Source organism: Phascolarctos cinereus, unplaced genomic scaffold, assembly GCF_003287225.1.
Source record: "Phascolarctos cinereus isolate Bilbo 61053 unplaced genomic scaffold, phaCin_HiC Scaffold_4;HRSCAF=312, whole genome shotgun sequence".
In the NCBI taxonomy this organism is placed as follows: Eukaryota; Metazoa; Chordata; class Mammalia; order Diprotodontia; family Phascolarctidae; genus Phascolarctos; species Phascolarctos cinereus.
Window position 1 is genome coordinate 720978703 of NW_027555847.1, and position 14776 is coordinate 720993478.

The following is a 14776-nucleotide window of genomic DNA, read 5'->3' on the forward strand; positions in this document are numbered from 1 at the left end:
GAGAAGAGAAAGAAGAGTGGGGAAAGTCATGGTGGAATGGAGGAATGTGATAAGCTGAACACTTGTGAGCTGTGTGACCAGCCTCTGCCCATGCTCCTCCCAGATCCAATCTCAGGAGCCTCCCTTGTGTTCTAGGTCTTCGTGGCCTTATGCTTTCTGTCATGCTGGCCTCCCTCATGAGCTCCCTCACCTCCATCTTCAATAGTGCCAGCACTCTGTTCACCATGGACATCTACACCAAAATCCGGAAGAAGGCATCTGAGAAGGAGCTTATGATAGCCGGAAGGTGAGACTGTCTGCTCCTCTTGCCTGAGTCACAAATCCAGCAGGTCATAGAGTGTCAGAGCCAGGGGGCCCATTAGAACCCATATTGTCTGAAATGAGAAGGACAGAGAATATCAGAAGTAGGAAGTACCTTAGAACCAAAGTTGTCTGAGATGGGAAGGACCTTAGAACAGAATGTCAGAGCTGGGAGGTGCCTTAGAACATGGAATGTCAGAACATGGAAGGCCTTTGGGACATAGGATGTCAGAACTTGGTTGGAGGGGAGGACCTTAGGACAAAATGTCAGAATTTTTGGAAGTGAGAGGGATTTCTGAACATAGAATGTTAGAGTTGGGAGATGGCTTAGAATATGAATTGTCAAAGCTGGCAAGGCCGTTAGAACAACACTAAGTCAGAACCTGGATGGACTTTAGAATGTGGGAGCTAGGAAGGACCTTAGAACATTGAATGTGTGAGCTGGAAGAGTCCTGAGAACACAGAATGTCAAAACACTGAGGAATTTCCATGCCTAAAATGGTAGAGTGAGGTGGAAGAAACTTTATTCCCAAAATGAAGTTATTATCTTTCCCACCAAACCCTCCCTATTTCCAAACTTCCTTATCACTCTAGAGGTCACCATCACCCTTTCCATCCCCCAGCCTCCCAACCTCGGAGTCATCTTGTACTCATCACTTTCTCTCATCCCCCATAACCATGCTGCTGCCAAGGCCTGTCCATTTCACCTTTGGGACATTGCTCAAATGAGCCCTCATCCCTCTTCTGACACTGTTCCCACTCTGTGCAGGCCCTCATCACCTCACACCTGGACTATTGCAATGGCTACTGGAAGGTCTGTTTGCTGCAAGTCTCTCCCCACCCTAGTACATCCTGTACTGGCCCCAAAGTCATTTTTCCCATCACACAGGTCTGACCAAGTTCCAACCCCGCCCCCCCCAACTCAATCAACTATAGTGACTCCGTATCACTCTAGGATCAAATACAAAAAAGCCCTTCCTATCCTGCCCCTCCTTCATTTCCAGTCTCCTTATACTTTCCCCATCCTACCCTACTCTTTGCTCCAGTGACACCCACCTCCTGGCTCTTCTTCCCCTTTCACTGGCCTCCCTCATGCCTGGAACACTCTCCCTCCTCATCTGCTTTCCTGGTTTACCTCAGGTGCCAGTTAAAACCCTACCATCTGTAGGAAGCCTTTGCCAACCCCTCCATTCTAGAGCCCTCCCTCTGTTGGTGATTTCCTGTTTGTCCTTCTATAGCTCATTGGTACATAGTTGTTTGCATGTTGTTGGATTTTGAGCTCCTCAAGGTCAAGGATTGTCTTTCTTTTTATCCCCAGTGACTGGCACATAGTAGGTGCTCAATACATATTTACTGATTGAAAGCAGAACATTGCAAGCCGGGGTGGAGAGGAACCTTAAAACTAGGTGTACCCTGATAGACCTACCACAGCTCCCTTCTCATATCTATGTCTCCCATCCTGGCCAGAGCTTGTGGGGAACATGAGTGTCCCTCTGTGGCTACTTTGTTCCCTCCTTGAACATTGCCCTTATCTGGAAATTTTGAAGTTATCCTTCTGGAGTTACATTCAACCTCAGGATTTAGGCCAGGTCATAGAATGCTAGAGATCTGTCATCCATCAGTCACTCCAACTCCATTTTACAGATGAGAAGACTGAGACCCAGAGAGTGAAGGCTTCCAGGTCACATGATAATTTAGGAGCAGATTCAGAGCTTTTGCCCAGGTTCATAGGACTCATTGAGTCTGGAGCCAAAAGGAACCTTCAAGAGCATGAGGTCATAGAATAACGATGTTATATCTAGAAGGGTCCTTGGAGGCCATCTAGTGCATTCCTCTCATTTTTCATATGAGGAAAGTGAAACACGAGAGTGGTTGTGACCTGCCCAGGACTTCACGCCTAGTAGGTGTCACAGCTAGGCCTTCACACGAGTCTTCAGATTCCATGTTTATTTCTACCACAACATGTCCAAATGCCTCTTCTATAAGTGGGGAAATGGAGACTCAGAGAGAAGAAATCACTTGCCCCAGATAGTAGTGATTCAAACCTATGTCCTCTGCCTCCAAATCTGGGGCTCTCAGTCTCAGACACTTGCAATCTGTGTGACCCTGGGTAAGTCACTTAACCTATGTTTTCCTCAGTTTCATCATCTGTAAAATGGGATTAATAATAGCATCTACCTCCCAGGGTTGTTGTGAGGATCAAATGAAATGATACTTGTAAAGCACTTAGCACATTGCCTGGCACGTAGAAATCACCACATACATATACTTACACATATATGTTCACTATTATTAGTGCACTGCCCTGCTGGTTTCATTCCTCCTAGCCCTGTACTTTCCCCACTGCTCTACAATGCCCCTTGATTCCATTTAATAGAATTCCAGGACTTCTGAGTTAAAAGGGAACTCAGAAGCCCTCTAGGCCAACCTAAGAATCCCTGTCCTGGTAAAACGTCCCCAGCAAATGATCATCCAGCCTTTGCCGGAAGACCTCCACTGACGGGGAAACCCCTTCATCCCGAGGCAGTCCATTCCTTTCATTGCTTTTCAAAAAAGTTGTATTGCTTTCTTCAAGTCCATTTGTGCCCTTCATCCCTCCCTGCCCCAAAGAATCATCTCCAAGAAATAAAAATAGAAGGAAAAAATTCAGAACAAAACATCTACCAGGACTGAAGGTGTATGCAATGTTCCACACTCATAATATCCCAGCCGCAAAGAAGTGAGAGAAGTGCATTTTGTCATTTCTTTCCCAGGACCAAACATGGTCATTCTAATCACTTAGCTGTCAGTTTCAGATTCTTCCCTCATGCCCCATGTCCATTGTTGTATTCGTTGTATAAATTACTGTCCTCCCTCTACTTACTTCACTCTGCATCAGTTCGTATCAGTTCTCTTATGCTTCATGCTTTTTCATATGCAGCATTTTTTATGGTACAGTAATATTCTATTCATTCATGTACTGAAATTTGATTAGTCATTCTCCAATCAATGGGCATAGCCTTTGTTTTGAGTTCTTTATTGTCACAGGAAGTTCCACTGAATATACCAGTGTCCATGGGACCTATCTTTCTGTCTTTGAACTCCTTGAAGTATATGCTTAATTGTGGGACCTCTGCCACTTCTACTTTCTGGGCCTCAGTTTATCTATCTGCAAAATGAGGGAGTTGTACCAGATAATATCAGTAGAGGTAGAAAAGCATGAAGTAAAGAACTCCCTCTGTGAAGGCTAATTGTTAATTAGTTAAAGATTCTGTGCTTTGACTGTACAGGCAAGCAATGACTGAACCTGAGCTCCTGCTAGAAAACGTGGTTATTGGGGAAAGTCAAACACATTTTCATTTACTATTGGCACAGATGATTTCCCCAGAGACAGAAGATTCCATTTAAAACAAGTGGTTAGCTTTGGGAATAGTCAGGAAAATGTGCTGCTAATTATTGGACTTGTTCATTATTCTTCACTGCTGCCAATATTGGGTACCTTTGTACCTTTGGCTACTTGTATGTGTTTTGATCAACCAATTAAGCGGATTAGGTCTCTTGACTTTCATGTGCTGGTTTCATTTGCAGGTTGTTCATCCTGGTTTTAATTGGCATCAGCATTGCCTGGGTCCCTGTTGTGCAGTCGGCTCAGAGTGGGCAGGTCTTTGACTATATCCAGTCGATCACCAGTTACCTGGGACCACCCATTGGTGCAGTTTTCCTGCTTGCTGTTTTCTGCAAGAGAGTCAATGAGCCGGTGTGTATAAGCTTTGGAGAGATGTCATTACACTCAGAAACTTAGGACCTCTTACCCTGAAGCTGAATCTCTCTCTATGCCAGTGGGCTCTGTTTGTCAAAGCTGTGACCTTCCCCAGAAGTCTTAGCTATAGGCAGCAGTGTGGGACTGAGAGGCAGGATTCTTAGAGATGTAAGTGAACCAATTAAAATCAGGGACTGGGCATCGTGTAAGGAAAGACTCACAGACCTGAGCTCCTGTCTTGGTTCTTTATTTTATTTTTTATTTATTTAATAGCTATTGTGATCTTGGCCAAAGTCCCTTCTCTCTTCACCTCAGTTTCCTCATCTGCAAAATCAGGGAGTTGAACAAGATTGTCCCTGAGGTCTCCTTCAGTTCTAAAATTCAATGATCTTATGAATCCTTTGTGTCCTCTCACCGAAATGCCCAATTGAGTGCCCTGCTCTCAGCTGGCACTCAACAAATACCTTAAAAGCAATTTTCATAACCCTTAGTGATCTTGTAAGAGCCAGTTTCAAACATCTATGAAGGTCCAATGGGGGAGGGTACCAGAATGATCTTAGTTGGGACTTAGAACAAAGAAGTGTTGAGTGAGCACCTGTTACCCCTCCATCCCCGTGTTGGCTGCTGGGAGAGATACAAGAGAAGTCTAAGGCATTGTTTTCACTTAGTCTCATGGAAATAAGACTTGAGGAGTCTTGTGGATACAGTCTTGAGGAGAAAGAGCACGTACACATAAAAAGCAGTATTCAACGTAATAACAAGAATAGGTCTTTAAGATAGCAAAAGCATTTTCTCCACAACATCATAACAAGGCAGTATAATTAGTGGAGTGTATAAAATGTAGGCCCTTGAGCTTAACTTTGATTCCTAACAAAATTCTAGTATGTATTATTATAAGGATGGTTAGTGAACATTGAGAAAATAAAGCAGTGGTCAGAAAGAGCAAGCATAGTCTCACCAAGAACAGGGAATGCTAAAGGCACCTATTTGCATTTTGACAAGGCTATAAACACAGGTTCCAGTGGAAAAAACAGAACAACTAGGCTTGAATCAGGAGAATGTTGTAGATGTGGTTTATCTAGGTTTTGGCAAAGCATCTGCCAAAATTCTTCTTCTTCTTCTTTTTTTTTGTGGAAAATATGGAGAGACATGGACTAGACAACATTATAATTAATAATTGTCAGACAAAGAGAGTAGTTATTAATAGTTCAATGTCTACTCAAAAGGAGCTCTCCTTTGGAGTGTCCCATGGATCCTGTATTATTAATTGGTTCACTTACAGTCTCTAAGAATCCTGCCTCTCAGTCCCGCACTGCTGCCTATAGCTAAGAGTTCTCGGGAAGGTCACAGCTTTGACAAACAGAGCCCACTGGCATAGAGAGAGATTCAACTTCAGGGTAAGAAGTCCTAATGCTCCTGTATTATAAAACATCTTTGTTAGTGATTGCATAAGTGATCAGATGGCTTGCTTAGCAGATGTGAGATGTGTGAGTGATATACAGTGGGAAGGAATAGATAACATGTTAGAGTCAGGATTTAAAAAGATTTTGACAGCTAGAGCACCTAGAACAGCTAGAACACTTAATAAGATGGAATTTCATAGGGACAAAATCAAAGCATGCAAAGGATTCAATACATCAATTCCCCCACATACAACTTAGGGTAGATATGGTTATTTAGACATTTGTCGGAAAAAAAAAACCATCTGGAGGTTTAATGTGCCACAGGCTCAATACAAGTCAGCATGTGATTTGGCAACTCCTAAGTTAATGCATTACTTAACAACATTAAAAAAGGCCTAGTGTCCAGGAATAAGGAAGTTACAGCTCCATTTTATCTTTTCCTGGTCAGGACATATCTGCTAAGTCCTGGAGACCATATTTTAGGAAGAACATGGATAAGATAAAGAGTATCTAGAGGGCAACCAGGATGTTAATAGTTCCCTAAATTACCCTGTATGACCATCAGTTGAAGGAAATGGGGGTGCATAGCTTGAAGAAGAAAAGAATCCGGGGAGATATTTGTTGTCGAGTCATTTTTCAGTCAGGTCTGACTTCATGACCCCATTTCACATTTTCTGGGCAAAGACACTGGAATGGTTTGCCATTTTCTTCTTCAGCTCATTTTACAGATGACGAACTGAGGCTGACAGGGTTAAGTGACAACTAGTAAGTATCTGAGGCCTGATTTGAACTCAGAAAGAGGCGTCTTCCTGACTCCATGCCCAACAATCTATCCACTGCACCACCTAGTTGCTCCAAGGGGGGACATAGTTCTTTTCAAATACTTGAGGGGATGTTGAATGTATAAGAGATTAGATTCATTGTGCATAGCCTCAGATGGCAAAACTAGGAACAGTGGATGGATGGATGCTCCATAGACCAGTTTAGGTTTGATGTAAGAAAAAAACTTTCTGCAAATCATACATATCAAAAAGTCACACGGGCTGCGTTGGGAGAGAGTGGAATACTCACCAGAGAGTTTCAAGAAAAGGCAGGACCAGAGGTGGGGAACCTGCAGCCTTGAGGCCACATGTAGCCTTCTAGATCCTTAGGTATGGCCTTTCGATTGTGTCCAAGAGTTACAGAAGAAATCCTTTTATTAAGGAGATTTATTTTGTGAAGTTTGGATTCAGTCAAAAGGCTGCACCTGAGGACCTAGAAAGCCACATGTAGCCTTGAAGCTGCAGGTTCCCTGCCCCTGGCTGGACCATCCCTCATCAGGGATATGTTAGGAGGGATTTTTACTCAGCTAGTTTCCTCCAGCTCTGAGATTTTGTGATGACAAATTATATATAAATGAGGTAACTAGAAAGTTAGGGAAATTGGGTAACTTATCTAGGGTCACCTGGCTAGTTAGTTTCAGAGTTAGCAGTTGAGACTAAGTCTTCTTCACCCAAGACCACCATCACACCTTGAAGTTCCCTCACAGAAGTGTAAGACATACTTTGTTTCTTTTCCCTCAAAGAATTTTCCAGTTCATTAAGGAGACAAGACTTAAATATAAATCACAAAGATGAAGTAGGTAATGTAGTGCCATTATTTCCATTTTAGAGATGAGGAAATCAGAGCCCAGAGAGGTTCCATGACTTGACTGAAGCCAGAATTCAAATCTCAATCTTTTGACTTCACATCTAGTGCTTTATCCATGACATCAAGTCACCTCCTTAACCTTAGAAACATGGCTGCCCAGGAAAAGTGCCTGCCTTCACAGTTAACATACCTTCTCTGTCCTTTTTTTGCAGGGTGCCTTTTGGGGGTTGATTATGGGACTCCTGATTGGACTGGCTCGAATGATTACAGAGTTTGCCTATGGAACGGGCAGCTGTACGGAGCCTAGCAACTGTCCCACGATAATCTGTGGTGTTCATTACCTCTACTTTGCCATTATCCTGTTTGTAATATCTGTCATCGTCATTTTAACCGTCTCTCTCTTGACTAAGCCCATTCCAGATGTGCATGTAAGTATTCTCGCTTTTGCAGGCATCTTCCATTGATAGTTGCCCTCTTGTTTCTTGTTTTGCTTCTACTCTACAAAGATCTATGGAATCCACAAGAAACCCACAATTTTACTGTCAGATCCCCGAAGTTATTGATGAATAACCATAGCATCAGCTTCCTGATTGTGAACCTTGAGCTACACTTACAGTGTCAGTGGGTGTCCTGATTGGTCATGATCCTGGGCCAGCCCAGTTCTGCTTGATTTTTATTTGTGATTTTTTTAGACAACTGGGGTTAAGTGACTTGTCCAGGGTCACACAGCTAGTGTCAAATGTTTGGTGTGAGGCCGGATCCAAACTCAGGGCCTCCTGACTTCAGGGCCAGTGCTTTTTAAAAAATTAATTTTATTTATATCTTTTGTTTTTATATCACATAAATATCCCTCTTGTATCACTTCCTCTCCTCTCCCAGAGAGCCATTCAATATATCCAAGGAATTTTTGAGGAAAAAAAGAAAGAGGAAGGAGAGGAAAAATATCTGCCAAACCAATCAACACTTTGGAAAATCTGAAAACATGTGTCCTGTTATGCTCCCTTATATCTTACATTTGTGTAAAGGTGTAGGGGATGTCTTCCCATCTCTCTTCTTTGGGGCCAGGCTTGTTCTTTGTAATTTGGCAACGTTCATTTTTGCTCTGTTCAGCTTTTAAAAGAATGGGCAGGCATGGGGGATTAATGGCCTTCATCGTTGGAGGGAGTACCTACATTATCAGTTCCCACAACTTCTGGAGAGTTGGAGCAGGGCCCTAAACACAGGCAGCCTGATTCTTCACCCTGGTTTAATTCAATTCAATTCAATAAATACTGATTAAATACATCAGTGCAAGGCAACTGCACTAGGAACTAGGGATATAGAAACAAAAACTAAACAGTTCTTGTCCCTAAAGGGTTCACATTCTGCAGTGGTTCTACCACATATGCACAGTTCAGTAAATACAAGGTGATTTCAGGAGATAGAAGACATTAAGAAAACACCCAGGCTCTCCAGAACACTGTGAGGTTAATGGGACAGAATCTCACGTCAAGCAATGCAGTCAGTCATGTCTCTGAAAAATCTCATCACAGATTCAGCCCTTCACAAGAAATTGACTCCAACCCCAGACTACTCAAGTATGGTATGAAGCACTGGAGCAGTTCATTTAGGAGGTGTAGTGAATAGAGTTCTTGACTTGGTGTCCGACATTTCATAAAAATATGACCCTGGGGAAATTATTTAAAAAACTGTTTAGTTTTTGTTTCTATATCCCTAGTTCCTAGTGCAGTGCCTTGCACTGATGTATTTAATCAGTATTTATTGAATTGAATTGAATTAAGCCAGGCTGAAGAATCAGGCTGAGTGTGTTTAGGGCTCTGCTCCAACTCTCCAGAAGTTTCTAGCCTCAGTTTCTTCATCTGCAAAATGGTGATGATCATGGCACCTATTTCCCAAGTTTGGGGGTATACCTCGTTCCCAACTTTTTGCTGTTACAAATAGTGCTGCTATGAATATTTTTAAGCAGATAAATAGTCCCCTCCTGTCATTAATTTCCTTGGTAATACAAATCTAGCAGTGGGATCACTGCATCAAAGTGTGAGAATCATTTGGTAACTTTTGGTTATAATTTCATTTCCCCCCTTTCAGTTGGACCTATGATTTCATTGGCCTAGGTAACTTTCAGTGAGGAAACTCCACTTACTGATGTAGATGGACACCTGCTTTGTAAATTACAGTCTTAGAGAGTTTTCTATAGTTCCTGAGAAGTTAAACAACTTTCCAGGGTTACCCTGGTAGTGTGTGTCTGAGACAGGACTTGAAACTGAGTCTTCCTGAGGTCATCTCTCTATCCATTGTGTCATGCTGCCTCCCTACATTGCTTTCTAAAAATGGCTGGATCAATTCACAGTCAAGGGTGATTCTGTGTGCCTGATTTCCCAGTCTAGCCAGCACTAAATCTCCACCCCTCCCCAAAAGCTCTCTCCTTCACTGGGATCTGATATATCTTTTATGGGAATCACAGGTAATCCAACCGCTATGCCCTCAGCTGTGTAGCCAGCAGTACTGTTTGTTTTCCTTTGCTAATCTGCTTCTGTTTTTCCTGCCCCCTCAGCTTTACCGCCTATGTTGGAGTTTGAGGAACAGCAAAGAAAAGCGTATTGATCTGGATGCAAGTGATGAGAAGGAAGTCCCAGATGATCCCGAAGACAAGTTGCAAACAGGTGAGTCAGGACTCTAGTTCTTTTTACAGACCTCAAATTATTTCTCCCTACAGCGATAGTAAGACTACTTGAACAAAATCCATTTCTTTCTGTGTCATTCAGTCTGGATTGGAGTGTGGGGCTGGAATCAGAGCAGAGGCAAAATCAAAAACTTTCCTTATTTTTTTTAGTTAAGAAGAGGGACCTGGATTATAGCCCCAGCTCTGCAATTGCCTTGCTGTACATTCCTGCTAAAATTGTTCCTCATCCATGGGCCTCAGTTGTCTCTTCTGTAAAATGAGTTTGTATAATATGGTCTCTTACCGTATCATAAAGAACCTTTTACTTGGAGTTGGAGGACTGGACTTGAACTCACTACTTTTGTGACTTCATCTCTTTGGGCCTCAACTTCCTCATCAGTAAAATTATTATGGAGGAGGGGGGAGACACTAGATGATCCTTAAAGTTCCTTTCATGCTGAAACCTATGAGCCTACAGTAATTTCCTTGAAAAATCCCGGCAAAATTGGCTATGAATGCCAGAGCTCTCTAGAATGCATTCAGGAGCTGTCCACGGTTCTGAAACAAGACATACGGTTCTCCAGAGCGGGCCAGTGTGTGTAGAAATGTTCAGCAATTCTGTCCTGGTGATAGACGAGTCCACTAAGTGCTCTACTTGCTTACATGGCTAATGACAAATCATCCTCAGAATGGAGGGGAGGAATGAAAATCGTTGGTGCATTTAGGCTCCCTCTGATGAGTCACTAGATCACCCCTCAATCTGTGGGCCAGAAGCACCAGAAGCTGCTGCCTTCCGGTGGTTGTGCCAGGACTGGGGCCAGACTGAGCATTTCTCTCACCATGTGAAAGACCTTTCCTACTGACCTTCTACATTGTCTTTGGTATTTGTGGGTTGAGAAGTCTGGAAAACTGCCACAGCTCACCTTGATTTAATACCGTGAGGATTGCTCCAGGTTCCCTGAGGCCTGGTCTTTGCCTGTGCAGCCTGTGTGGCTCACGCTGAACTGCGCTTCTCTCCCAACCCAGCACAATAGATCTTTCCAATCAACCTCCACTTTGTCTTTGCCTGGAAATTGGTTTCACTCTGTCTTTTTGTGGGTTCTGCTGCTTGAGAATTTGTTTAGAGCCATTTTTATGGGTATTTGGAGGGGTTTAGGGGAGAGGTCACTGCTTTTACTCCACCATCTTGACTTCATGTGTTCTTTACAATGGCCCCATGGGGTAGGCAGGAAAATGAGCATATTACTGATTTTCCAGATGAGAAAAAGGAGGCTCACTGAGAGGGAGAAGTTTGCCTAGTTTATTAGTGAGAGATTAGACCCTAGAAGTCTAGTCTCTTGATTCTGCTGCAGGACTGACTCAGTTCTGTGGGCATGAGTCACCTTCATCCTCTTTGGATAAGCAGAGTGTAGACAAGGAGGCCCAAAGGAGAGAATCTGATTCTTGAGGTAGCAAGACCAAGTCTGTTGATTGGGGACAAGTTCAGACCTAGAAACACCCTATTCTCTTAATGAGATATCATTGGATGATCAGACCCAAAGTTGAATAGTAAGTTATCACTGTTGCTGCACCTATAGATTAACTCTTTGTATCCTAGTGCATTTGTCAGGAACATCTGTCTGAATTATGATCAGGTGACTTGGAGATTGCATTTGCAGGGAATCCATCCATGTATGCATGCATTCACCCCTTCAACATGAATTTATTAAGTGCATACCCTGTATCAGGCATCAGAAATTCGACAAAGACAAAAAAAAGCCAGTTCCTGCCATCAAGGAGTTTACATCCTATGGAGGAGAGGGACTAATAACAAAATAGCTAGCATTTATATAGTGCTTTAACACTTTACATATGCCATTTCATCCTCACAACAACCCTGTGAGATAGGTGTGTTATTATTCTTATTTTTTATACAAGGAAAGAGGCTGAGAGAGGTTAAGTGGCTTACTCAGGGTTACACAACTAACAATATAAATACAGTCTAATTTAAGGAGCCAGAGAGGAATGATTAGTATCACAAGTGAACGTACACATGTATTTTAGAAAGGGTTTAAAAAAACAACAACTTTTTTCACCTGAGGCCCCTGTATAACCTATATGGCTCTGGGAGACCAGTGGTCTTGTTTCAGGACCACGGACAGCTTCTTGGACACTATGCATCCCGCAGAATTTATAGCCAATTTTGCCAACATTTCACAAAGTAATTGAAGGCATTCTAGGCACACAGGTTTTAGTGTTGAAGGGGGCCTTTGGGATCCTCTAGTTTGTAGAAATCTTTTCACACTCAGCCATCTTCATCTATTCCTGCTTGAAAGAAACTTTCAGAGCTAATGCTCCATTATGATAGCTTTTGAGAGCCCAAGGTCACCTCCAGATCTCAATATACTATAGGAGCAAGACATTAGTGGAGGAATAATGAAGTTATCAGAATTAAATTCTATAGGTGAATTAGTAGTACCACAGGGCATAAAGGGACCGCTTTGGCGTCAGAACAACCTACATTCAAGCCTTGCTTCTGTCTCATGCTAGTGATGTGACCCTTGACAAGGCGCTTAACATCTCAGTGCCCTGGGCAATTTTCTAAGACCCTAAATTGCAGAACAGGTTGCTAATATTCGTTGGTAGAGGGCATTAACTCACTGGGGGTTCGCTACACAAGTGAAATTATGCATCTGGAAACAAACAGAAAAAGCCCTAAAACATTTACAAAGTTCTTTATGGCTGCAAGTACCACAGCACATGAGTGCTTGAATTGGAGTCAAGAGAACTGGTTTCAAATGCTGTCTCTCCCTTTTATTTGCTGTGTCACTATGGGCAAGTTTCGCCTCAGTTCCCTCATTTGAAAAATGGAAACAATAGTATCTACTTCACTGGTTACTGTTAGCACAGAGTGAAAAAAACATGTAAAGCACATTAAAAGCCTTAAGTCTTGAAAGAAATATTGGCTCTCATTATTACCACTATTTTTCTCATTACAACAAATGTAACTATCATTACCCATACTGATGCCCAAGAATCCTGGCCCAAAGACTCAGGCTCTTTCCACTCTTCTTTGTTGAACTACTGACTGCTGGCAGGTTGGACACCTTGCTGAAAATATTCTAAATCATTTCCATTTCTGTAAACAAGTGTGAAGAAAGTCATCCTTGGGACAGCTGGTAACCCAAGAGGAAGTTGTCCTCTTAATAGCAGACTACCTATCTCTTCGCTATTTTTATGTTCCCCCACCTCCTCAGTCCCATAATTCTCTTGTGTTTTTTAGACACAGAAGCCCCTCAAGAGAATAAAAGCTGCTTCAGGAAGACCTATGACATATTCTGTGGACTGGAAGAGCAGAAGGGGCCCAAGCTGACCAAGGAGGAGGAGGCTGCCCTCAAGATGAAGATGACAGACACATCAGAGAAGACCTTGTGGAGAACCATTGTCAACATCAATGGCATCATCCTCTTGTCTGTGGCCGTCTTCTGCCATGCTTACTTTGCATAGATTCAGCTGGCCCTCTGCTACAAACTAGGTTCCTGAAGGCTAGTCTCTCATCTTTTTTCCACCACTGGATTCCATGCTTCATTGTGATGGGAGAGGGGGAAAGAGGAATACAGTCATAAATTAAAACTAAGAATATGAGTGTACATTTGTGTAATTAGAGCCTATACAAATGAAAATAATTTTCTCTTTGTTAAACTATGTTGGAAGCAAAGTGCAGAAGGGTGTATATACGAAAGCCCCCTTAAAGCAAGGGGGCAAGGCCACATTAGCTTTCCTGGGGATTCAATCCAATTCAATTTAATGGAACCAACATTTATCAAGCATCTACCATTGTGCTAGGTGTGGGGAAGATGAGGATCAAGATGAAGCACTCTCTGAGGATGTGTAGACCTAGAGAGTGTGGTTCCCATGATATCAGCGCATTCTGGCTTCATGTAGTTTTGTTGTGGAAACCCTGATTTGGAAGAATGAAGTCACTAGCATTGTTGTGGTCATTCTGGCTGTTGATTCCTTTTCTCCAGAGATCTCCTCATGGCATCCTATCCTTTAGCTTAGCCCTAGGAATAGGAGAACGCATGTGTTACAACTATCAGAAGAGCTTGGATAGTTGGTGATCCTGAGACTCAGAATCGAGAGGCGTAGGTTGTCGTCCTGGTTCTATACTGACTTTCTAGGTTGCCCTGAGTAAGTTCCTTCCCCCCCTCTGAGCCTCAATTTCCCCATCTGTAAAATGAGAGCATTGGACTGGTTACTTTCCAAGGACAGTCCTAACAATTAGAGCTATCCCAAAAGGGAATGGGCTACCTAGGGAACGGATGAGTTGCTCCTCCTTGGAGATATTCAAGCAAGGAAGAAACAGTCACTTATTAGCCGTATTATTATGGAGATCCCCTTCCCATGTGGATTGAACTAGGTGGCCGTTGAGGCCTCTTCCACCTCTCCAATTCTCTGATTCTTTGACTGGATGGTCTCTGAAGGTTCGTTCCATTTCTAACCCAAGATACAGTCTGGTACAAAGGAAAGAGCAGGACTTAGATCCCACCTCTGGCCCTGCCTGGCTATGTGACCCTCCTTTCTTTCTGTTTCCTTTTATTTGTCATGAAGCCACCTTTTTTGCTTGCCACATGTTCTGGAAGGAGTGTACATCTGTTGTCCATGAAATAAAATGTTTTTGACCATTTTTGAGCCTGGTTCACTGAGTGCATCAACAAAATGCGTAAGGGAACTGGAGACTTTATCACAGGAATCCCTTTTAAGAGAAGAGTAAGTATGTTAAGTGTTGGAAAGAGAATCAGGAAGACCCTTGTTTGAATTCTGTCCCTCACACTTAGTAGGTGTGTGAACATAAGCAAATCATTTAACCTTAATAAATGTCAGTTCTCTTTTCTCCAAAATGGGTATAATAATACCCCTTATGCTTTTCTGTGGGTGAGAAGGTCAAAAATAGTATGTGTGAGTGAAAGTCAATTTCAACTGCAGGAGCTCCCCAGATGCCAGGTGTGTATCCTCATTTCATTATCCTGAAGCAGAATTCCCTTCGAGATCTCTTTCCCACAA

At 42.7% G+C, this 14776-nt stretch overlaps 1 protein-coding gene across 1 annotated transcript in view; it reads left to right on the forward strand.

Annotated features, from left to right (window-relative positions):
* Positions 1-14373, forward strand: part of LOC110215343 (sodium/glucose cotransporter 1-like) — a 61756-nt gene extending 47383 nt beyond the window's left edge. The window contains exons 11-15 of the mRNA XM_020996715.2: positions 136-286; positions 3868-4036; positions 7284-7499; positions 9626-9734; positions 12996-14373. Coding sequence (XP_020852374.1) covers positions 136-286; positions 3868-4036; positions 7284-7499; positions 9626-9734; positions 12996-13219 — 869 coding nt within the window. The 3' untranslated portion in view covers positions 13220-14373. The remainder of the gene's footprint in view (positions 1-135; positions 287-3867; positions 4037-7283; positions 7500-9625; positions 9735-12995) is intronic.
* The last annotated feature ends 403 nt before the right edge of the window (positions 14374-14776 follow it).